Source organism: Scomber scombrus, chromosome 3 (assembly GCF_963691925.1).
Source record: "Scomber scombrus chromosome 3, fScoSco1.1, whole genome shotgun sequence".
Taxonomy (NCBI): Eukaryota; Metazoa; Chordata; class Actinopteri; order Scombriformes; family Scombridae; genus Scomber; species Scomber scombrus.
In genome coordinates, this window is record NC_084972.1 from 4,279,849 (window position 1) to 4,305,455 (window position 25,607).

The following is a 25,607-nucleotide window of genomic DNA, read 5'->3' on the forward strand; positions in this document are numbered from 1 at the left end:
GTTGAGCCATTGAAGTCAGTCTAAACTGTCTCGGATGTGTATCTAATCTAATCTGACAACAGTTTAAGACCTACACAGAATATGGCACATGGCATTTTAGCTAACTGCTAGCTGATTAGCCATAAGTTAAATGGCAATACACACATTGCAGTCAGCTACCAACATGGAACACAATAGCATCTCAAGCTAACTAATTCTGCCTCTTTATTTTATTCCATGACTGACAACTAGCTCACAAGGCTAATAAAAGGCTTGCATATACGTGGTTCCCTATGGGCATCTACTTGCAACTCATGACATGGCATAGATACAGACAATTGGTAGATTCAGAGTGTAATGGTCATTACGAGCAGTTTACTGTTCACACATAAATCAGAAATGTGCCTATTTAACAGTTATTTCTGTAAATTGACCTACAATAAGCAGTACAGCTGTGTCGGCCATGTTTGTTGCCATATTCGTGTCACTATTTTTCATGTATGTAGTTTGGTAGTTAGTTATGCAGCAAGATGACGTTCTCACTCTTAATCTTGCCTACAAAGCTCTGCTGAGTCGATTCGTTTCTTGAACTGGTGGACACAGCTGTAAAGAAAAGGACAAGACATAGTGTAGTTGATTTAGTGTTCAGAGGCCTGGATCCAGATTAGCTTTGTTTACAAGCTTTCTGATTACCTGACTGCTCGTGTTTCTTTCCCTACCCGACTCCCTTTTTAGTGATGTCAAAATGACCAAAATAAGACCAAAGTTCTAACAGACTGGAGTTAAACATGAACTCCAGTATCAGCCACCAACATACAAAGTTACAGTATAGATATCAGTATGTTCTCTATGAGTAAGGGATGGGAGCACAAAACTTCTGTCACTTAATACTTTTTAGATACAAATTTAAGACACAAACTTAAACGTTTTACTTAAAAGTACACACACCTATACAGACTGCAGTTTTCTATATGTGTATGATGAAAGTCTGTTGGAAACTGTGATATTCTTCCAGCAGCTGCATTAATCCTATTGATCTAATGTTTTCTGTTTTGTCCCTTTTTTTTTTTTTTTTTCTGTGTGTGTACATCATTAGGGGAGTTCTGTGTGTCTGACGGCACACCGATCAGAAGTGAAAACCCATGAAAAGCTGCAGCGTACCGGCTTGCTCATTAATCACACACATTTCAGTTTTTGGACCTTTGATGTCATGTCCAAAACGCACACTGCAACAACAACATCCATTTTCAACAGCTTTGGGAATGTTGGTGAACTTTACTTTCACCACACAGCAGTTAAAAGTGCTCAGAGTATTTTTAGTGTTTCTGATTTGTTCAAAGATAAGAGACAAAATACATTAAAGTCATATTGGGCTCCCTGTAAACATGAACTGCAGAAATCAGAGCATCAACCGCATTAAAGTTCAAAAAACAAACAATGGTCGAAGTTGATTAATGACACACTGTTAGCTTCATTTTGATTATTATATAATCTGGAGCGAAAAACACCAAAATGTAATACTAGAAATGATACATGAAAATTCTAATGAGGGATGAAGACATCTTCTGTATGAGGGTTAAACATCACTTAATTCTTTCATGAGCAATTGTCTTGTGTTTCACCTCCATGACCACAAACTGCGATGGAGGATAATTATTACACTTACAGTGCATCTGTAAGAATATCAAACCTCTGTACCATTTCACGGACTATTAATGTATCATATCTTTCACAAATTATATTATTACATTTCCTGAGATGAAAGAATACCTCTTTAAAATGCTGCCCCGAACATAAATTAAACATAAAACCCATCACTCCCTTACTGATTAAAGTTTAAACAGCTCTTTTTGTGGCATGTGAGAGCTTATGAAATTAGGAGAAAGCTATTGTTTCAGTATCATTTTTCTCTTTGAATGATTATTCCCTTTGAATAACTGCCGACTTGCGCATAAAAAATGTAAAAAATTTACCATATCTCATTTTTTGTTTGTTTTATATGTGCAAACACGCCTGGTGTAACCCTGCTGTCAGAAATTTCAAATAAACACATTTCTGTGTGACAGCGATAACCTGACTTTGCCATAGCTGCCTGTCACACACTAAGTTACCTCAGTGCCCACAACACCTGTCACAACACCTGTGAATGTTAAACCTTCAGACAGCAGTGAATCTGGATCCAGCTGATCCAGAGGTGGACATCATGCTAGACACCAGTGGTGATGATCCCTCCCCCTCCATCGCCTCCGCTCCTATCAGGCCCTGCTGCTCCAAGTTGAGGATGGAGTCCGCGATGATGCGTGCTGTTTTCTTCTGGTATCCCCCCGATGTCACCATGAGTATGGGGATGCCCCGTCGCCTCGCGGCCCTGAACACAATCTCATCTCTCCTAATAATGCCCTGGCAGAGAGGAGAAAAGAGAAAAGCTGTCAGTCTATCCACAGACGCAGAATCCTGTCAAACTGCTGATTAATGTTTGTATGTCGTTGCTCCCTTCCTTCCCCTAAGGAGGGAGTGGAGGTCTGGAAGTGTCCCATATCTCTTTGCTCCACTGTTGGGCTCTAAATCTCTCGGGGCAGCATGTAGGGGAGGTTTGTCTAGAGACTGAGAGTGTGAACAGTGTGTGTCAGAAATGTCATTTATTACGCAGAAATTTATAACACAAGGACTGATTTTAAACCAATCAGGCGTGACTGCAACACAACCAGAACTTGAACAATTATTAAAGCCGCGTTATGAGTTTTTTCATGCCAAACATCCCCACTGACACATTCTGCAGATTCACCTTATTTGCTCCGATTATTTTCTAGAATTTGGAGGATCACTGGCAGGAGATCTCTGTGCACAGGAAGTCATAAATCCGAATTTGGCTCAGTATGCTTTCATATTTCCTGACAAATGAGCTACATGACGTAATCACGTGACCTGACCCAGCTGGGCCTGCCAGTTCTACATTCTGATATTTTTCCTGTGATAGCAACACAGCAACAGATGAAGATTTTTCACTTCTAGGAACGGTCTTTATTACTCTTAAAGGAGATTTCTTAAGAGTAGACAGGGATATAGATTGATGTGCAGATGCTTTTACTAAACACCCAACTAATCAATGCTTTGGAAGAGACAGATTGGTACAGATTACAGCCATTGCCATGGTGCAGTGATTTGGAACTGATTATACAGATTTATATCCTGTGCTTACAGCCAAGTAAAATAAAGACAAAGCAGGATATTTAGAAGTTGTGTTGAGGCTTTACGGTATTATATTTATCTAACATCATTGTTTAGTTGTTCCCAAACTTCTGTCATGCCCCCCCTTTGGTAACCGAATAAAAATTATATTCTCCACATCTGTCTTTTGTAAATAAATTGAATTATTATCATCTGGTAATAATATTGAGAGCAGAGTTGAATTATACTGAAAAATGACATTATCAAAAACATGAATGAAAGTTTCTTTTGAAGCATTTTTCATATTAGATTCTTCAAAAGTTACAACTGACGACAAAATATTCTCCTACTTCATTTTCAGTGAATCCAAAAGAAAGATAGACTGGTTGATATTTTAGATTTGAGTGACGTTTTGATCGTCTCTTTCTTATTCTTGTATTTCACATAATTTCACGCTGATCCGATAAATCTCACTAACGTGAATCTTGATCGCCTCGCCAGCAGCAGAGCATGCTTCATTTGTTTATTGTTCCCAAATGATTCGACTTTAGTTCCACTCCAAGTCCCCCCCCCCCCCCCTTGGTTATGTGCTCCTCTGCTGGAATGCATTGTATCCACTGTTACGGTTGATAAAGAAGATGGGAGAGATATTGTTATAGAGTTGTGAAGTGGGGGTGGTTATGTCAGCCATCTAGGGTTTCAGAAAAGACTGTCTCGTTCATTTCCTTTGGAACAACTTTGCAGTGACTATCAGCTGGAGCACTTCCAAGGGTTAGATGGATCTGAAACGCTTGAGTTTGATTAATAAGTACAAAAGATGTCTGGTTCATTCATGAAAAGTCAAAAGTACAAACCTGTTTATGTGAGAAGGGTAAGAAGAAAAGTCAAAGATGCCCTCTAATATATAAAAATACTCTATGAATAATAATTTGTGCAAAAGAAGTTGAATTACCTGCTTTAAAAGCCTTCAAATCACATTAAATAACTCAAAATGGGAATTTACAGCCCCTTTTGCTTAATAACTCTTCACACTAGAGACAAGATTCAAGAACCACATCCTGAATAATTTAGATGTTGAGTGTCTGACAGAGCAGATATTGTACCAGTGGTGAGACTGAGAGTCCTCCGAGCGGGTCCCCGTCCAAGATGTCCGTCCCTGCGTTGTAGACAATGATGTCCGGTCGGACCTCGTTCAGCGCTCCCTCGGAGTGGATCTCTACTTTCTGAAGGTACTCCGAGTCCTCAGTTCCCCAGTCCAGCTCCACCTTCTTCTTTATGGCTCCTGGACACACACACACACACACACACACACACACACACACACACACACACACACACACACACACACACACACACACACACAGACAGACAGACAGACACAGACACAGACACAGACACACACACACACACACACACACACACACACACACACACACACACACACACACACACACACACAGACACACAGACACACAAATGATGCATCCAAGATGTGCATCATGAAGCTGCCATCAATAATCCAGCCTTTATAAACTGCTAACAGCTATGGTTAGATCCAAAGGACTTAGTGTACATGCGGCTGGTAATTACTGCAGTATTTCTTGCAACAGGATTTCTTTCAACAGAGGAAGCGCAAAGGCTGAAAAAAACAAAACAATTTCCGATAACTGAATTCTGCAAAGTTCAGACAGGTAATTGTACTTCTTTAACTGTACAGTTCATATAATGTAATTCTGCAGCAGTGATTCAATTAATAAGTATATACATTTACAATAATTAATGCAAATGATGTAAAAGGTTAATTAAGAGACCTTTATGTTTCAAAGATCAAACAGAATTAAGCTACAAAGGCAGGAAAGAACGACTCAGTAGCATGTACGGCTAGTTTTTGTCTAGTCTTGCTAGTTTGCTCAACCTGAAAGAAAAAACTGTGCAAAAAGTGTGAGCTTTTGTCTTTGATGGTAAAAATGAAATAAATGTCTTGAAGGAAAAATACGAAGCAGAATGAGACTGTATGGGTTTTATCTTAAACAAGCCAGAATGTACATTTATTCACTTATTTAAGAGGAAATACAATTAGAAAATGTACATTCAGTTAATTCACAGAAAACGAAGATAGCTGAAAGGGGAGGATTTCTAAAGGTGGGAAAATTTTGTCCGTACAACATTGTTTGAATCGGGGTTAAATGGTAACATGCGACTGCTGTCAGACCAGCTTTAATGTATTGACAGATTCATTTGTGTAAACGCCATGATTATTGTGCTCCAGCATGACAGATTTCCTGCTGAGTGCTAATAGAGTGAGAGGTAGTGCTGAGGGAAATCACAGCATAATTAAAGTGATACTGAGTGACATCTAGGGGCTGAGACTGGAGGAGGCAGGTCTCTCCACTCCAACCAGGGATCAGGGGGGAAATGGAGAGCTTATTTCATCCACAAAATACTTCACATTTAAGTACATAAACAAACATGTGTAACTATTAAAACCATACAGTGTATATATATATATGTTAGATGACAGATTTAAAGGTTAAAAAAAGAAAGTTGGAGATGGTGCTTTCACTCACTTTTGGCATATCCATCCCTGGGGTAGATGAAGGGATTATACATATCCATGATGAACACTCGCCCATCATCCAAGAAGTCACGCTCATGTCCATTTCCCTAAAACAGAGCGGAACAACAAACTCTTTAAAAAAAAATATATATATATATTGATGTTGTCTCTGCCTCTTTAAATATCATCCAACACTGGCAAATTGAATCATGTAATTGGTTTTACACCCCTGATGGTGCTTTATTAATGTGTAGCACAAAGCAAGCAATTATTCACAGCATTCTGACAGTCCACTACATCACTTTACTGTGTCAAGGTCCACGCAGATGTCACTCAGGCCCGTTTGTTTACCTGAGACACACCGTGGTGACTGACAGGGCCAGATGAGGGATAAATAGTCTTGTCGTCTGTAGGCGTTAAATGTTAAAAATACTTGTAAAAAAGAAAAAAGCTGTTGCTACTCCATCATTTTTCATTTCCATCCTTCCATTTGTCACCCAAACTGCCCGGCTGCTGTCAGGGAGAGATTAGGCTTCACGCCAAGTCTAGTATTACTGGATGAAAAGGAGGATGTATGCGACAAGCAGGACAATTCAGTGTCAGCTGAAACATCATGCCCGAGTGACTGTATAATCCATTGTTGAATGCTGTGTAAATAAAAAGTTAGCATTTTTACATTTCTGCTTATGTACGGGTTACGTGAGCAAGACACGACATGCTAATTAGTGAGATTAAGAGGTGTTGCTGGGGACATCTTTAAACTTTGAAAAGAGCTTTGTTATGACTCTTTATACTAAACTAAGCCTCTTGGCTCTAGCTACAGTACACACTTTGTGTAAAGAATGAGAGATTGGTATTGATTCTATCCATCTTTCAGCAAGAAAGGGCATAAGCATATTTTCCAAAATACTGAACTACTCTATCAACTATTTTAAAACTGTAGATAATGGGACTAACATTTTAAAGCCCTGCATGTGGCCCTGGTACTGTATGACCTGTTAAAACCTTAAAATTTCTTATAAACTTCCCCAAATGGATCTGAGAATATAAAAGAGCAGAAAACAATACATGACTACGCCAACCTTCATCAGGATTGGCTGAATTTTCTACGACCCAAAGAGTATGTCGTCAGAATAATATGAAAGATGTTATAATCTTTGACGTCTTAATATTAGCCGTTAGCAAAAACCTAACTCAAGTCCACCTGGGGCTGATGAAGTACAGTTTAGGCTGAAAATGTATGACTAACTCTGTCAAGCTGAGTCTGAGGACAAACATCGGAGATGCTTATGCCTTGTTCTTTGCTTCATCAGTCCATGAAACAATGTGAAAGTTGTATCTTCATCGTTCAAGTCATCCGACGGTTTATAGTCTGGTCTGCAATGAGCCTAACACCTTATAGACTGGTTAAGGGTGAATTTTAACTTAATCTCCAATCCATTGGCCAAGGGGTTAAACAATTCATTCAAACTCATCCCTGGTAGAACATAACTAATAAACAGGACCTTTGTTGTCCAAAAAGATTTTAGGCATTCAGACAAAGATGATCTTGGCCAATAGTTCTACTGTCTAATAATCCAAAATTTCAGGTCTTTCTAGACTGTTTTGGATGAACATGCTGTTTTTTGTTCCATGGAATTTAAATGTAGTTTTCCATTTAAACAAATGTAACAATCCACACCAACTCTGCATATTCATGAGTCACATTTAGATTTCTGACATATTTAAGAAAGCATAAGCTTGATAGACAGCCATTGAAATCACACCAATCCCCCATAGTCTGTATGTCATTAATTTATAATGGTACTGTGGCACTTCATCAATCGTTGCAGACGCTGTCAATTTGTTTTCTGGTTTCAATCTGGGCATACTGTATATAGAAATGGTGAATGGGGGAAATGTACTGTAAATGAATGAAAAAACTAAAACAAGTGTACCAAGGAGTTGATATGAACTCCATCAATCCACTAAAGAAATATTCTAGATTGTAAACCTTGTGCTATCGTTCAGTAAAAACTTTCCCTATAACAGCCAATGATACTATTTCGAAGTATCCTCTCATCCATCAGCCATGTACTCAACACAACTTCTCTATATGTAAATTAGAACAGCATGAAACACCAATGAAAAAGAAACCCTATCACTTTATATAAAGAGTATAGAACACTGTAAGTTTTGTGCTAAGTTTAACTTTGTACTGTATGGATAAACTATATTGAAGGCACATATAGGGCCTACAGCAGGTAATGACTAAATCAACGTGGAAGTGAATGCTCTGCTCCACCTCTAAAACACAGCCTGAGACTATAAATCAGCTCATATGCTGCCAGTGACTGCCGGCTTATTAGTCTTATCCTCTCCCCCTACTGTACTATAAAAGATTGCTGTTTCACTGCCATTTGTTAGTGTCGGCCAGAAGCTTCACTGCTGGCTTCAAGCAGGCCTTTCCCTTCAGTTCTTTATAACAGATATCTTCCCTTACTCAGCTTAAACATCTGTATTAAATGTTAGACCCATCTATCACTAGTAACGTAATCAATACTGAAGCGTGACTGTAGCATCGCAATCTAGATTTTTTTTTTCTTTTACATCTGAAAGGAAAAGAAGGGATGTTTTCTTTTGTAGTAGATGTCCATGACCAGATAGCAGGATATTAATGGAGAGGAGAAAGTGATGATAATCAGCTACGGTTTCTTCTAGTCTTAAAGTATACAATATTTATTAGCCGTGTCAATAATTTAGTGGTAATGACACATTTCTAAAGACATACTGGATGTCTTGAATAAAGATACAGATAATGGATGGATTTTCTCAAAATACATTTTCTAGGGCTGACTAAGGACAAGACACTGTCAGACTACCAAATAATGATTGACGAATAAGAATATACGGTTACACCTTAATACAGCGCAGTACAACAGTGCTGTGGTTATTTGAAAGGTAACCTAATCTTGATTTGTTGTTGACATAGTGTCAAAACTTGCAGATCCAATTCTGTGCTATTTTGAGATTGCAGTTTGTGGTTTTGTTAAACTGGATTCTCATATATTGTAAGTGTTTAACATTTTGTTTCTCTATATACAGACGGGTGACAAATTGAAGATAAAATTGACATTAAGTAAGGTGTTAATCCACTTCAAGCCTCCAGAGCAGCTTTACTGCTCTTTCTCACAGATTCTGGAGAGAAATTCCCTCATTAAGAGTTTTATTATAGTGGCGATAATGTGTCAGTGTTTAACTGGGGAGATATCTTGTGACCTCGAGGACTTTAGTATATTATTCAATCACATAATTTAATACATGTCATTTAACCATATGTAAATGAAGGGGAAAAAAAATACTAGAAACACCTTTTTAAGCAAAGCAGTGCGATACATCAACACCACCTTAGGAAGTAGCAGTGGCGTTTCCATTGTTGTGGTCATTCAGTGTCAATAGAGAGGTCAACTATCACTGTTGGTCTTTATTTAGTGAAGGGTTATAAACAGGTATTTTTCTCATAAAATCATTCTCAGGGTACCGTATCACACACAGACAGTCCACACTTGTATAAACAGTACATAAGATGCAGATAGGACCATGTTTCCACAGCAGGGCTCCAGTCAAGCTAGTTATAAACTGAACCTAAAATTGATCATTATTGTTTTGTTGTTGACCGGGTGAATGAGCACAGCTTTCGAGCCGTAAACTCAATTTATGTGGAGGACAAGAGCACTTTATGTGTCATGTTTCAGGGTTGTAATTAGAATTTTACTGCATATCCCCAATATTTCCCTCTTCCTAATTATCTGCTGAGAGGGGCACTTCAGGTCCATCTCCATGCCCTCATGCAGATTTGCTCTTTTGTTCTTCTTCAGCCTTCATGAATTATTTACTCGGCATCTGTATTGATCCCAAGCGGGTAGCTCCTTATTTGCAAAGTGAAGCCAATGCAGAAGTGCCTTGAATCTGCATTCTCTCTAACAGCCAGCAAGGGGCGACTCTACAGGCTCCAAATGAAGTCTGTTGTATAGAAGTCAATGAGAAAATGACCCTACTTCTCACTTGATTTATTTATTATGTCTTATGTCATTATGTCATTTTGTAAAATGTGGTCCCCTTTAGAGTAAAATAGATGATAAAGCAGGGTCTGCTTTAGGGTATGGCTACCTAGTGATTGACAAGTTGCTACCATGGCGACAAAGTTGATTATGCAGCGTAACCCCAGATTCACAGAGTATAGATGTAGCTGCCATTATTTTACAGTCTGTTTTCAGTTCATGAAAGTTAATTGCAAGATTTTGGTGGCCTAAAAAAGTCTTGTTCAGTGTTTGATTGTGCTAAACGACCCTCTAAGGAGTCGGCTGGTCAGTACATTTTGTTTTAGTGGTTTAGCGAAAATTAGCATTAGCATTTTCAGAGTTAACCATAGACCGTATTTGTTTTACAGTCTATGATTGATCCCCTGCTTGTGTGCACATGTAAAGTATAGCTACGTTGGACCTCAGGAACCTCAGGACATCATCAATCTTAACACATTTCTCAGGGCTAATTGGTGGTGGACACAAGTCATTATTTTGAAACACAAAGTACGACTAAACTATGATAAGACACAAAAAGCTGAGTCATTGTTATCTACAGCTGAGATGAGTTCAGTCCACTAATAGTGATCTGATGAACACGATATGTAAACGGGAAGCACATACTGTTCAATACAATTATAAAGAGTAAGTGTAAAAGATGGGCTACCTGGTTCAGGTCATTTTCTAACTACAAAAACAACAACATGCATACTTTTTCTCTTTGTGGTCTGAATTCCCAAACTAAACCCTCATCTGAGTAAACCCTTCCTTCAGAGCCGCTTGCAACTGAGAAAGTCAAGAGCAAAGCGTTTCCCTAATCGATACAGGAAGAAAAAAAAATATTGATAACTTTATCAAAGTCAGAGAAAGGACAAAAAGTTAAGATAATTAACTGGAGTGGGGCTGAAAGTGAGGCTAAAACACTTTTTTTGTACTTCCAGTTCAGAAAGATTTAAGCTCAGATTTCTTTTTATGAAACTGTTCAGTGAAAAAGAACGTGGTTAATATTAAGTATACTTGGTTGAGTCTGGCAGTTTTGTGTTATAGATTTGTCTATTAAGACTGCAGGGTATTAAATAAATATATATGCACAATAAATGAATAGTGACAGCTCAGTTATAAGAATAAAACAGTTCTGTCTTTATATGAAAAAATTCAATGAAACTATTTACAGCAAGTACTGAATCTACAGGCCATATCAAATATGTACAATATAGCGATAATACACTGAAACATCTATATGGAACTGTTATTAACAGTTATTTTTCAGGTGTTTTCCACTAATACACAGAATGATCATGTGTTTAAAGTCAAAAATTCAAAACATACACAGTATACACACATATACCACAGTGTCTACACATCCCAATATACAAGTAGCTGAAATTAATGCAGATATCCTACAGATAGTCCAATATTACCCAAAGCTGCTCCACAGCTTGTTTGCACTCAGCTTTTTTTTTTGATGCATTCCACTGAATATGACAATATGGGCCAATTTGGCCTGCAGGGAGCTTCATTGATTGGTGTAATGGTAAAAGGAGGGGTTATCTCATCATCAATGTCATCTCCTAAGCAGCATTGCACATTGACACAGAGAGAGGTAATGGTATCGGCTCACCTGATGAGCATCCAGATCGATGATGGTAGCCCTGCAGATGCCTTCCACTCTCTCAAAGAGAAACTGGGACATGAATGGGAAAAAATGTCTTTTTAACTGAAGATGACACATTCACAGTTTATATTCCTGTACAACTTTTACTTTTGAGACTAAACTACAGTATATTTGAGCTGAAGTGCAGAAATGTCCACAATAATCTGGTTCATACTCCTCTTATGAGATAATTAGTTAGATTTCTTCTTCACTTTTGCTTATATTGAACAGTTTATAGCTGCATGTAAACATTTTACCATGTGTATCATATTCATGTAAAAGCTTTAAAGCAAGACTATGCAACTTTTAATTATGAGGGAGACTACGACCACAGAAACAGCACTGGGCTGTGAAGAAATTTTAACATAGTGACCATGGTATGATTCCAAAACACAACCAATGCCTATTCTCATCATTTTGAGATAGTAAGTCATAATTACTACATCTGGAAGTCATAATTATGAAATGACTAAAATCCCATAAACAGCCCAAATCCACGTTTTCATACTTTATGACTCTCCAATCTTTTCTACCCATTTATTGTTAGTTTTGATTTTTCATGTGATTTGTTGATTATAAGAAAAATATATCCATCAGTGAATCATTTTCAGGTCATTCATGGCTGTGGGGAGTTAGCCAAGCAAGTTAGGACTCTATTGCCTGTGCTTTATGGGCTTAAAATCACATAAGGAAGCCTTGAGATGCTTTTGGCATATGCATCAAGTAAAACATTTACATAGGAATGAATGTGATACCATATTGCAACATGATATCCAGTTCTCTTAAAACCATAAGCAAGAAATGGCAAACATGCATCCTGGTGAGCTATAGTATTAATGTTCATATATTGTTTTACTTTTTGTGATAAAACAAAAGATAGGGGTCAAAATCCATAGTCCTCATTTAGCTGAAGCTAATCACCATACGCTACTAGCCATACCATAACAAGTAAGAGATGTAACTTCTCATTTGTAAGAAGTTAATTTCATTTAGTTACATAATGTTGCTTTAATCAAATAAGACTAACCTTGAATCTGACCAAAAGTCTACTTTCTGCATGTGATAATGACCCATGTTCGAGTGAGTGTTTCCAATGAGCTACAATTGTGAACATCAGTCTTACCTTGATAGCCAGAGTGATGTCAGCGTAGGCACAAAAGCCCCCTCCTTTGTCACCGGAGCAGTGGTGGAAGCCTCCTCCTGGGATACAGAAAATCCACTGGCTCAATGTCAGGGCCATTACACAAGCCGAGCAGGTCACTGCAGATCTGAGGAGTCTATTACTCAAAACGACCGTAATTGCCTATTTAAAATGGGCTGTTATCGAGTTTATTGCTGCTTATAAAAATGGCTGCTGTTTCCCTGTGTTATACAACCATGCGTGTATTGACAGCAGAAGAGGACCGTTCAATCACCACTAAAATTCCTGAAGAGCAGCAGTGAGCAGAGATGGAGAGGAAGACTGTTGAGAGCTTCTTTTTTTTTAATGTGGATGATAACCATTCATTCAGGTTAAGAGTTATGATGCCCTCTGCCCTGCTATGCTCATGTTCATTAAACTATCGTGTAGAGTAGAATATTAATAAAGGCAAGTAAGGCGACAGCTGAAATATGATCATCATTTACTGCCTGACTCCCAAAAACTATCTGTTCTAAAGCCTTTATATCCTCATAGTGCTGAGACACAATATGCAGATGTCGGACGTATCTGAACAGCCTTTATATCTTTATTAAAAATTATGTTTATTTATGCAGAACAATCTTTCCCTGATTCATCAACAGAAGGTGTGAAGTCGCTGAATAAGCAGGAGGTACAAAGTAATGGTCTGATGTGGCTTTTTTTTGTTCCCTGCTTTGCTTCATAAAGCAGGGGCGAAATAAAAAAATAACCCCCAGCTGAAGACCTGGTACTCCCAGGCATCGATGGCAGCAAGATAGAAAGGAAATGCACCCTGCCCCACCCGAGCAAGGATGGTATCAAGATGAATTTTAACATTTTACTATAAGCATGATTTCCCAAAGGGTACACAACTTTCTATCAAAGTTTACACCACTAATTTGAAAGTCTGAAAGAACAGATATAGCTGTGTATTGGTGAGCAGTGACACTATCAAAGCTCCTCTGGAAAGACCCAGAGAGACATTAAGGTGGTGATAATATTCTGATTGTGAAGCAGTAATAGTATGAAGTGTGTTAAAGCCCTAGATCTTTGCTTTGTTGCTTTAAGAGGGAGTGGTTCATGCTGATACCTGGCTGACTGCTGTCAGAACTGTTCTGAAACTCAAGTGTGAAATGAAGTGTTATATTGAGATCTGGATGAAAAAGCAGACTTTAAAATCTGAGTTTAATATATTTTTCATCAATGCATTTCATTTAAAGCCCCCCTCTACTCAAAAACGTGTTGCTGTTCTTGTTCCTACTGTTAAATGTTTGTGATTATACGTGCAAAGTTTGACACTGCAAAACTGTTTTCCCATTAATCTGCTGAAAGTGGAAAGTTCATTGAAGATCTGTTTTTAAGGAGTGGGCCTATGAACACGATTTGTGACATCACAGCTAGTTTGGATATGTAACTTACACACTTAACACTTGAAACCTCCAGTGCACAAACACTGAGAATGAACTTTACAGTGAAGCAGGAGACATCTTGTGTCCAACAGTTAAACTTCTGCAATGAAATATATTTAAATATTTATAGATTATGGAATTTAAAATGAGGGAGAAGGAATAGATGTAATTTTCAAAGATTTTTTTAACAAGTTAATTGAACTTTTTTGTGGGAAAACTCATATCAGAGACAAGTTATTATTCAAAGTAGAGTATTTTACATCTTTAAACATGCCTGGAGGGGATCTTTAATAACATTCAACATGAGATTCATACAACTAGATTACTAATTAGCAAACACATTCTGTAATAAATGTAATGCTGCCTGGAGGATACTTTTTATTCACTGGCGGTGAATGTGTGTTAACAGTGACTTTAACCCTGGCAGCAATTACATTTCCTTGAAAACGTACAGTATGTCGTAGGGGACAGAGCTGATCATTGATAGTTAACTCACTCACATACTGGAGTCAGATATCATGTGTAACTGAAATGCATGCTGATTGTGCTGGAAACTCACTTACCTACATTTATGGCCCATCCTCTCTCAACAGCCAGTTTTCCTGCCTGTGGAAGATACGTATTTCAGTTCAACATTTAATATCAGCACAGACAGACGTATGAATGTGACCCCATTCTGAGTGATACGCAATTTCAATTCATGAAAGAAAATGACCTTTTCCAAATGAATCAGAAAATGGAACAACAATCAAGGGACTTTTCACAATCACCACAAAGTGATTCATGTTTATTGAACCGAAAATAAATATATATAGAGAGAATGTCTTCATGAAATTAAAAATATGTCCCAAGGCAGTTCATTCAAATGCTGATTGTCTGTGCAGCACAGAGATCTGGATAAAAAACAAATAGTGTTATATGGTTACCAAAGCTATTCTATTAGATGTTTTTTTCATTCATAAATCTGACACCCCAAACATGAAGGAACATTAGATACATAGCTTCTTAATCTACATACAGAGATGAGACATTATATAACTGCTCCTGGAGGTCTTTGGGTGTTTCTATAGAGTGAGCTACTGGGTTCAAAGGAATTGTTATCAGACAGTTTTTCATTTCCTTCTTACCCTTCAGTGGTGTGACCTTTAGTTCCCTGCTAATGCGACACTAGTGGTGTGCAATTAAATGTTTACCGGTTTTCACCTAACAGCTGACGTGTCCATCAATCCACTATGTCCTGTCAAAGGGTCCAGAGCAAGAACTCAATTAGTACTTTAGGTCACTGTGGATAGTGAGTTAAATAAATGCTCAAAGGAATAGAAACAAAGTTGTGCTTTCAGTGTGAGTTTCATTCAGTTTGTTCATTTCTTGACGAACAACATCCAGGTGCATTGAGTCTGTGCAGCTTCCAAAGCGCTCGTCACGGTCAGGTTGCCAAGTTTTGTACCATTGTGCCAGCACTGAGTTCACAATGATATACTCTCCAACCGCAGAAGTGCTGGACCAACAAGCAAACTGTTGTTCATCGAGAAACAGTTCCAGCAAGTGACTCCCATAAATCACATATATATATTTCTGTTTTTATACACTGGCAGGAGATTAATATCAATCCTCTCACCTCACTTGTGGAAAACAAATAACCATGTTTCCCCGAATATTGAATTTTTCCTTTAAATGTAAATTGAATGAAATGCTGGCGTGTTCATACACCTAAAGAAAAACAGTGCGTGGTAGACGGCATTTTCACCTTCCCTTGGGGACTTCTCTTACAGCCACACTATATGTTCAATCTATTCCTAAGAGTCCTTTTCCTGAGAAGAGAGAGCAGTGTTTGTCTCACATGCTGATCAACCTAATCCTGATGTGCACATGAGGAAGGGGTTATTTAAGGCTGGTTGCTCCACTGGCTCATCCTCTTAAGAAACCACTGAAGGCTTATCTAATACAACTCACAAATAAAAGGACATTCTTGGGGATGTAGTTACAAAACATTCAAATCACCACATTGTTCTCAAGTGCTGATGGCCAAAACATTTGAGACGTGTGAGTTGCATTCAAGAAAATCCCAAAGAAGGTACTCTGTTCTCTTCTTTGTTACTAAGATGAATGCACGCTTAAAATGAAGGATGTCCCGTTGTCCAGGAGACAATATGAGTACCTGGGACTGTACGGACAGCCCTTTCATTCAGAACACCGTCCAAACTGCACACAATCTATCCAGTTACCAGACACCAACTATCCAGTCTTCCGCCAGACAAAGCATGCAACCCAACAGCATAGAATAGTGTGTAGAGAGAGAGAGAAAGAGAGAGAGTGTGTGCGTGTGTGTGTGTGTGTGTAAGTGTGTGTGTGTGCGTGTGTTTGCAGCTACCATCTGACAGCCAGGCTGAGCAGGTAGCGCTGGAGAATTCCTACTGAAAACAAGCACAGAGACCTGCAGGGACACGAGAGCAGCTGCTGGCGAACAGCTTTGTGTGTTTACAGCAGAGAGCAGGAGAGAGGAAAGACATCTCACTCTAGCTACACCGTGATGCGACCATCCAATGCTTCACTCCAGCAGCAGTCGCCACCTAAACAGCTGCTCTGTCCTCACATCTAGACAACATATTCTGCACTCAGACACAGAACAGAAGCTGCTTATTCATTTTGTTTGTTCATTCAAGTTTTATTACTATTAAACATGTGGCGTGTCCAAATTGCACCAAATTCGACACTGCACATCCTTCTGTCCCCAGCAGTACAACCACCAAGTGTGAAGTAGATCGGATGAACGGTTCTAAAGATATGCAAAGGACATACAGACAGAGAGTCCTGCTTTTATAGTTAGATGTGTTCTCTTACATGTCATCCAATGTGCAGTGTATGAAAATGAAATAAAAAAAGTACTTCAATTCGTGACAGTGGTTGTTAAGTCGAGACAGTTGTGACTACTCTTTTACAAGAGTAAAAACAGTTCATTTCGAGTCCTGATGCTATTACATGCACAGTGGCTGGCTGCTCTTTTCAAAAGGCAGGTCAGGATTTCTCTCTTAGATGACAGAGGGAGCTTCTCTGCCATGTATTCCTGGAGCTCAGCGTATAGGACGCCTGAGGGGAGGAGATATGAGCTGAGGAGATTGTGTGTAAATACCAATATGGCTCTCTGATGGATGGGTAATAACACACATTAGCATGTATGCACACACTCTGGCCGTGGCTCTAACACTCCACTCAGTCTGGGGAAAAACAAGCACTCAGGATAACAGAAAGTACCAGGCACGCTGCCCTCTAATTTCATCTGCACGAATCCATCAGCCATCAGGCCAATAACGCATCTGTTTGAATGAAAAGACTTGAGGGATGACGCTGAGCCTTATGTAATTTGTAATTATATCAAGTTTATGCATTGAAAACCATATCATACATACACTGATCAGCTCATGAACATTCATGTACGCAGCCATACTTAGCCTATATTTAGTATGAGCTTCCTGTTTCTCATTCCTCCTTTTTTGCATAACAAGACTAATAGAAGAGGCGCCTAGTTTCTCCTCATGCTCGACTGAAAACAAAGTAAGCAACTCCAAGAGGACAACATCAATCACTAGTTTCATTTTCAGTGGGAGGGGAGAAGACTCACAAACAAACCCTCAAGAAATGCTCAACCCAGATAATTTAAAACATAACCTGGAAGAGAGGTTATGGAAAGTTAGACAACACAATCAAAAACAATTTTTTTTTTTTTTTTTTTCCCCCCAGACAAGACAAGAGCAGTTTGGGCATTTCTGCTCCTCTATAGATATTTGACAGTTTTTAATCAACTTACTGTCAAATCACACAACAACCTGCTGGAGAGTGAAGCTGCCAGTATGCTTCATCAGAACTGCTGGTTGGTTTAACAGCTAACATTAATTGAACAACTTCTGTAACATTCCAAAAATGACACTTTAAAGAACGAAATATTGAAACCTGTTTTTCTTGTTGTAATCATTCCTCCTTCCTCCATTAGAAGATCCCTTCATAATGCACTTACAATGGAAGTGATGGAGGACTAAATCCACAGTCTGTGCAAAAATGTGTTTTAAAGTTGACTGTAAATGTGTCAGATATCACTTGATATGACTAACTCAGACTGCTGAAGACTCATATAAGCTTCACATCTACTTTTAAATGACTGTGTGGACACGCTGTGGATTTTGCCTTCCATCACTTCTACTGGAAGCACATTTGAATAATAATATCCAGTATGAACAGGAAGAATGATTACAGTGAGGAAAACCTCTTTCACTGTTCATATGGACACCTGACTGATGATTTAAAACAGACTTGAAACACTGTGAACCTGTCCTTCAACATTCATATCCACTTCACAGCGAGATTGTCCAGCTGTGCAGAAGCAAGAAAGGGACAAGAGTCTTTCTAGCTTTTTTAAATGTTTATTCTTGACACAACTATTTCTGTCACTTTTGGTATTTTCCAGGAAAGACTAGGTATAGGGTATACTTAAACTGATATTGAATATTGAATTTTTTAGGTGGGATTTTTTAGATGGCTAAAATGCTTGCTGCTGGCAAGCTGACCACCATCTATTGTAGGTAATACACTGTCTATGGATAAGTACCTCATACAACCCCATTTCAAAATAATATGAACTAACCCTTTAAGTCCTTGCAGCAGGAGATTGGGGGGCTACATGGCTACATAGTGTGAGACTCCTGGTTTGTGTCTGCGTGGGAATGTCAGTACTGTTTATCGAGGTTAATGTTACAGTTCGTCAACCCCTAATATCTAGTGAAACTATCAATATAGCTAAGTTAATTATAGGTCAGCATGTGTGTTGTGTTTACTATTACAGAAGACAAATAAATGTCTTAATTTATAACGTTGCCTGTCCTCCATGACTTATCAAGCTTGGTAATATTATAGCAGCTCTGTGTGAGAGGCACAAACTGAAACCACAGTCAGGGTTCTGCTATTTATACTTGGCGTGGCAGCTGAAAACTAAATAGCCCTTGGTGTCTTGCCTATTAAATCACGATTAGGGAGGGGCCAAATAATTCTACTGATTGAGTTTTCAAGGCTGTTGACTAATTCATCACACCTCACATGGCTGATTAATCTTGCATGTCGTCCCACCATCGCAAGATCAATCTGGATGCATTCCTTCCTTGTGAATGCTGTATTTGAATGAAGATTTTTCCATCAGCACTTACAAAAAACCACACCAATACTGACCCCTTTTGTCAAAAACCATGGGCTGATTCTTGCCAAACCAACTGCCTGATATTCACAATGCTTAAAATGTCATATAATATCAGAGGTATTAGCATAGGAGACTTGAGAAGGTCCTGGTCTAGCTAGTCCAGTTCTAGTCACTATGTGGCGTTGTGAAGCACCATTTCTATCTCTTCTATCGAGCAGAATTTTCGCAGAGGTAATTTCCCTCCAGCAGATGCCGAGCTGCTCCATCACAGCTGTTCTCTTCACTTGTGCCCCCTCAGGCTTTCTTCTATCAGCAAGGACTAAACAATTACACTGTAAGCTGTCCAAAACATTATTTCCCTTTATGCAACAACTATTGCCTAAAATGTACAATGAAATCCTATTGAACCATCTTGCCTAGAAAACCTTGTTGTTAATGCTGCATCATCAAACACAACGCTTGAAGGGGATGTAAAGTTTCTAAAGGTTATACAATGTAATTGTCTTTGTTCATATTTAGCTGAAAATGTCATCCATAGATAAAAGTCAGAGATAAATTGCCTGTCTAAGCATATTTTTTTTATAGGGGATAAAGTAGTATACAGAGGGCAGCAGCCCAGCAAATCTAAATTCTGTGTAGCTCAACATTTCACTACCAGCATAGTGATCCATGTGCTGGACTGATTGTAGATTTGCAGTGGTGCTGCACACCTGCTCTGTACTGCACAGATCTATTAGGCAACAACAGCCTGATTATAATACTAGTCAGACACCAAGAGCAATGTGCCAAATGTCTGCTTATGTACTTTGAATTTATTTCAGCTACAAAGTTATAATCAATACTTTTTTTCACACTATAAATGGGAATTTTATGCTGCATTTCTTAAGAGGATTTCTGTTGCATTAAAACTAAAAAAAAAGATTTTAGAGTCTTGTTATGGATAATGGATGTTTGAGGGGAAGATATTGAGTTATACTTCATATCTAATATGAAAGCCGTTTTTGTAGAATTGCCTTCAAATTCTGTATTTGATGGTAAATTTGATCTAATACAATAATGATTAATAAAGGTCCTGCATGCCTGAGCTGTAAAGCACCTGAAGATGTTGATGAATTTGATGGTGGATCACATCACTATTTGACAGAGCTACTTCACTTCAGAACATGATATCTTTTTTATTTCTCTGGGCAATGAGAGTGGATAGTCAGCGAAACATGGGGGAGCACAACCAATTAAAAACATGATGAAGACACACGCAGAGACAGAACGAGGCTGTCAGATTCCTACCATTATTGTTCCACCCGTCTGTGTCCGCAGAGGTCTCAACACCTTTCGCTGCACCAGGAAATTAGGCAGAAACACCAGAGGAGGGATTTCTGTAATTGTTGCCACCACCAGAGACCACTGAAGTGAAAAAGAACACAATTAGATAAACCGTAGTATTTGACCTTTTCCCTGCTTTATGACCCTATCACTAAAACTAAAACACAGATGGACCTCAATTGAAAAGCATAGAAAGCTCATTTTTCCTATGTGTGTCCACCAGGGTTTGGATATGAAAGTGTGGAAAAGCTGCCAAAAGAAAGACATAACGTTGCCAGTGCTTGAGCCTCAACTCTCACGTGAAAACAGGACAGCACAAAAAAATGCAAATGCGATGCAGAGTACTGAGGTATCTCTCTAGAGCCCTCCAACGTTTGGTTCTGCATGCAGTGACGGGGAGAGAGAGTAAATACGAAGTCTTTGACGTGATAGAATTACCGTTATCAGCTCTACTTTTCCTACAGCAGACACTCCTTTATGAGAGATTTACAACCACTTGTCAGTATTGTTGTAACACTGACTGTAGGAAATGCACAGACAGACAGACAGACAGACAGACAGACAGACAGACAGACAGACAGACAGACAGACAGACAGACAGACAGACAGACAGACAGACAGACAGACAGAGACACACACACACACACACACACACACACACACACACACACACACACACACACACACACACACACACACACACACACACACACACACACACACACACACACACACACACACACACACACACACACACACACACACACACACACACACACACACACACACATTAAAAGTGATGAAACTGTTTTGATCGGAAGGACTCGGAGAGGTGCCATCTTCTGAACATGCTTGACATGATCGATGTGAATGAGAACTATCTCCCCTATGAGATGATCCGCCGCATTTTAATGAGAACTCGCTGTTCTCTTTCGTCACCTCCTGCATTATAATAAGTGATGGAAAACGACAAATGGTTTGGTGTGAATCACATTAATGAAATATTAAATGTGAACATGCAGTAATGTTTCATTTTAATGACAATTAAATTGATTAAAATGCTTGCTGGATCTATCAGCTCCTCGGTACCTCTCTCTCTGCACAGAGAAGATAAAGATAGGAGAAGATGAAGAGCTGCGGTGAGCATGCCGTGCTGTCATAATGAGAGAGAGAGACACACTAAAGGTTGGAGGTGTTGAGGGATAGCGATGCTACCTTTAATCGGTTGAGGTAGCGTTTGGTATGAACCACCAGCAGATCCTCTTCAGTGGCTTCACGGGCTTCCACAATGTTACCATCAGTGATGAACTGCTCCTCTGTAACCAAGGTTCACAGTCACAGTCAAATGGGTCAAACAGGCAGCGGACTGAAAATATGAAGTGTCGTTACAATGAAACACACGGACTTCAATACTCATTTTTTAAGTCAAACTTTCACAATGGAGCTAAATCAATATATATTCATAGAGTATATAGATAATTGGTTAATTGACGAGTCAATATATGCATATAAGATAAAGATAGTTTATAATTATAAATAATATAATAAATAAAACTAGTTAATACATTGATATATTTTATATATGATACAGATAGTAGTCAATGTATATATGGGTCTGTGTATAGGAATTACTTTGATATAAATGTATGACTGTAAGTACACATAATTGTATTATGTGGAGCACCTTGTAACCTTGGTTTGGAAAGGTGCTATGGAGCAAAAGTTTATCATTATTATTATTTTTGTTATCATTATTATTATTATTATTATAGTGGAGAAGGCGTAGGATTAAGAGTTGGTTTATTGATTTCACTATGTACTATGCTCCTTTGGACTGCGTTATTTTCAGAACACCAGTTGGAAATTATAACTTCCAACCAAAAGTGAAATCCTGCTAGACACTTAAGCCCTTTTCAGACATGGAATATGTAACATTACTGGCTTGATCAATCAGTTAAAGTGATGGCTTTTTGTCATTCAGACAAGGAGACTTTTATATTAATGTTACTTACTGCTTTATTACAATGATCCTGATATTAATTTTGACCATACTGCCCCCCTTACAAACAGTTTATATCTGACAGCTGCACATGTTTCATAGTAACATGATTTTAATATGATTAGTTGATGAGTTTTAGGATCACACTATAGTCAATTATTACTACGTCACTATTTGTGGTTCATGTTTTACTTTAAGCCTCTGACTTTGACTGTAACACAGAGGGCTCATTAAAATCTATTACAAAACAAGTTTAATATGCATATTTGCAATATCATCCACCTTTTCTCCACTTATGGCAAGAGTACATTATTTTTTAAAAGATCAGGTTTTTCACTGTCAGCACAGGCTCAGTTCTTTATTTGCACCCCTAACTTTTTTTTGTGAATTCATTAAGCTGCGTACGGCGCTTTCTGTAGCAAAGACGATCCAGGGTGCATTGACAACAAATTTGTGTGAAGTTGTGCCAGTTAGCCAACAACTGTTTATCCTCAGCCTTGAAAACACGCACTGGGTCTCATCTACTGTACCTGCGCAGGCTCCCACGGGGAGTGTCTTCCAATTATCTGTGCTCTATTGCTCTGCCTTTCCCCTTTCCAGCAACTACACCTCACCTCTCCCCTCTCCATCTCCTCTTTGTTCTTTCCCTCTCTCTATCTCTCTCTCTCTCTCTCTCTCTCTCTCAGCATCTCTGATGTCTTCTGAGTGATTCCATACACATGAGCTCAGGAAGATGTCTCCCACTCTTACCTTTCAAGAAGTGAATGACTTTCCCCCACTTCCCCGCATCAAACGGATGGAGCTTTTCAAGGCCCATGAAGGTGATGTTGTAGTCTGGGTGGTATACAATTGGCAGGCATTTTGGAGGGATGCTGGCGTACAATTCAGTGCGGTGAGAGCTGAAAGAAGGTGCTGCTGCATTACATTTACATGAAGTGATTTCCCCAGTGGCCCAATAAGCACTGTTGGAATTGTCATGCTTGTTTGTGTGTGCTGCTTACCTTCTTTTCCCTTCATTATCTTCTTTGTGTGACATGTTTCTCAGGCATTGCTACTTTCATCTGTGAGGGGGGAAATAGAAAAATGATCAACTCACTGTGAAATTTACTCTACAGTAGTACAGCAGTAGTACAGTACTTCTCCAAACTACTAATTTAGGCAAAAATATGATCAGACCCATGTTGTTTTCTTTAAAAAAAAATGTGTTTATTCATCAATTTAGAGTGAAAAAAATGCAGAATATTCAGGTTTCTGCATGAGAAACAAAGCGGTAAAATGAATTTATACTGTTGGGTGGATGGTACAACTACACTCCAGTGCATTTATCATTTTTTCCTATTCAGTTATTTTAAAGCTAACTAGTATATGCAAACTGTGTAAGTTATATTGTTTAACATTACACATGTGAACATACAGGCTACTAATTGTTTAACCTTTCTGATGAGAAAGCAAAAAACAACAACAACATATAGGCCAAAAGTGTTGGCAGATAAGGCTGCTGTGTATAAATCAAAGTATTTCTAAGCCTAAAAAATAGTGTCCCAGAATACAAAATCTACACATTCTGAAACGATTTGACACAAGGAACATTAATATATGTTCCATTTTCCTTTGGAGTACAATATCTAAAAACTGTTTTCTGATTCAAGGATTTCATAATGCTATTAGGTGTTGATATAATGTATTGGATTCATATGTAAATATGGTGAACAAGTCAGAATTGCAAAGTGTCCCACATCATCCTAATCCACCCTGCATGAACTAATAGCGTCATTTCTCGCGCATGCGCAGTAGCATGCTTACATTTTCAAAGACGCAACGACATGAGGAAGTGTTTCAGCGGACACACACAGCCTCTAAAGTACAAATATATGCAGCCTTTTAATGCTTTAACCCTGGTAATGCTTACCGCTATAGAGAAAGGCGTTACCACAGCCGCTGTATATTATATAGCACAGTTTCAGACCACAGACACTTGCAACAGCCGATGCTGTGACTCACCTGCTGCTGTATGTGGAATAACGCAGGTCAACGTACAGCTGCTGGAAATAAACAGTCGCTGGAGACTGTCAGTGCGCGTCCTCCCCGCCTGGCTTTTTGCCGGGCTTGTTCGTTTGTAGCTCGCAGAAAGAAAACGTCTTTTGTGGACAGTGTTTAGCCTAGCAGTCCCTCTCCTGCTCCACCGCTGCGTAGAATACGTACGTAGAATGCACGAGAGCTCCGTCAGTTACGCTCGGAGCGCACGCGGAAGATTTAAAGCAGAAGAAACACGACCAATCAAACCTTTTGTTTAACAACTGGTCAGTGCAGTACAAAGTGCTTGGCATATATGACTGATGGGCTGATAAGTCAGTATAAATGACAAGAAAGATGGTGAAAATGTATGTTTACACTGTTTAGCTGGTGTAAGACCTTCGTTATCTCTCTTAATAGAAGATATTGCTGTTTTTCTTTTTCTTTTTGTTTTTTTTACACCTGTCTTAAAACAGCAGTCAGGTGTCCATATGAACAGTGAAAGAGGTTTTCCTCGCTGTAATCATTCCTCTTGTTCATACTGACGATTAAAAGATCTCCACAGTGTGTCCACACAGTCATTTAAAAGTAGATGTGAAGCTTATATGAGGCTTCAGCAGTCTGAGTTATTCATATCAAGTGGATATCTTCCACATTTACAGTCTTTTTAGCATTAAATTCCCTCTTTGGCACTAAAAAGACTAACATTGAAACATAAGTATTTGATTTGACTCATTTGGACGGCTGAAGCTTCATATTAGCTTCAGATCAACTTTTTAATACAGTTTTTCACAGAAAGAGGACGGCGGATTTTTTCCCCCCATCATTTATGAAAGCATTATGAAGGTATCTTGTAATGGTCATTATGAACAGAAGGAATTATTATGTCCATCCATGACCATCCAACCAACAGCTCTGGTCATGAATGTTGTTTTAAGACAGACTTGAAAAAATGTGATTTTGCAGCATTTCATAATATATTGGGTGGATGTGAAGCCAAAGGATCTGCACAGGTGTTTTGAGTTAACCTGGCTGATTAGACCTCTGAAGGGTGACCTCTCTGGTGAAGTTGGATGGAGCTATGATGGGAATTATGTAGGGTC

At 38.7% G+C, this 25,607-nt stretch overlaps 1 protein-coding gene across 1 annotated transcript; it reads right to left on the reverse strand.

Annotated features, from left to right (window-relative positions):
- Positions 1-780: 780 nt before the first annotated feature.
- On the reverse strand, positions 781-24,668 carry hdac11 (histone deacetylase 11). Its single transcript, XM_062416455.1, has 11 exons — positions 24,493-24,668; positions 23,493-23,552; positions 23,242-23,390; positions 21,708-21,808; positions 20,457-20,573; positions 14,551-14,593; positions 12,543-12,619; positions 11,387-11,449; positions 5,715-5,811; positions 4,251-4,429; positions 781-2,379 (listed from the first exon to the last, which is right to left on the reverse strand). Exons 2-11 carry the CDS (start codon positions 23,525-23,527, stop codon positions 2,137-2,139), a joined length of 1,104 nt encoding a protein of 367 aa, XP_062272439.1. The 5' UTR covers positions 23,528-23,552; positions 24,493-24,668; the 3' UTR covers positions 781-2,136.
- Positions 24,669-25,607: the final 939 nt, after the last annotated feature.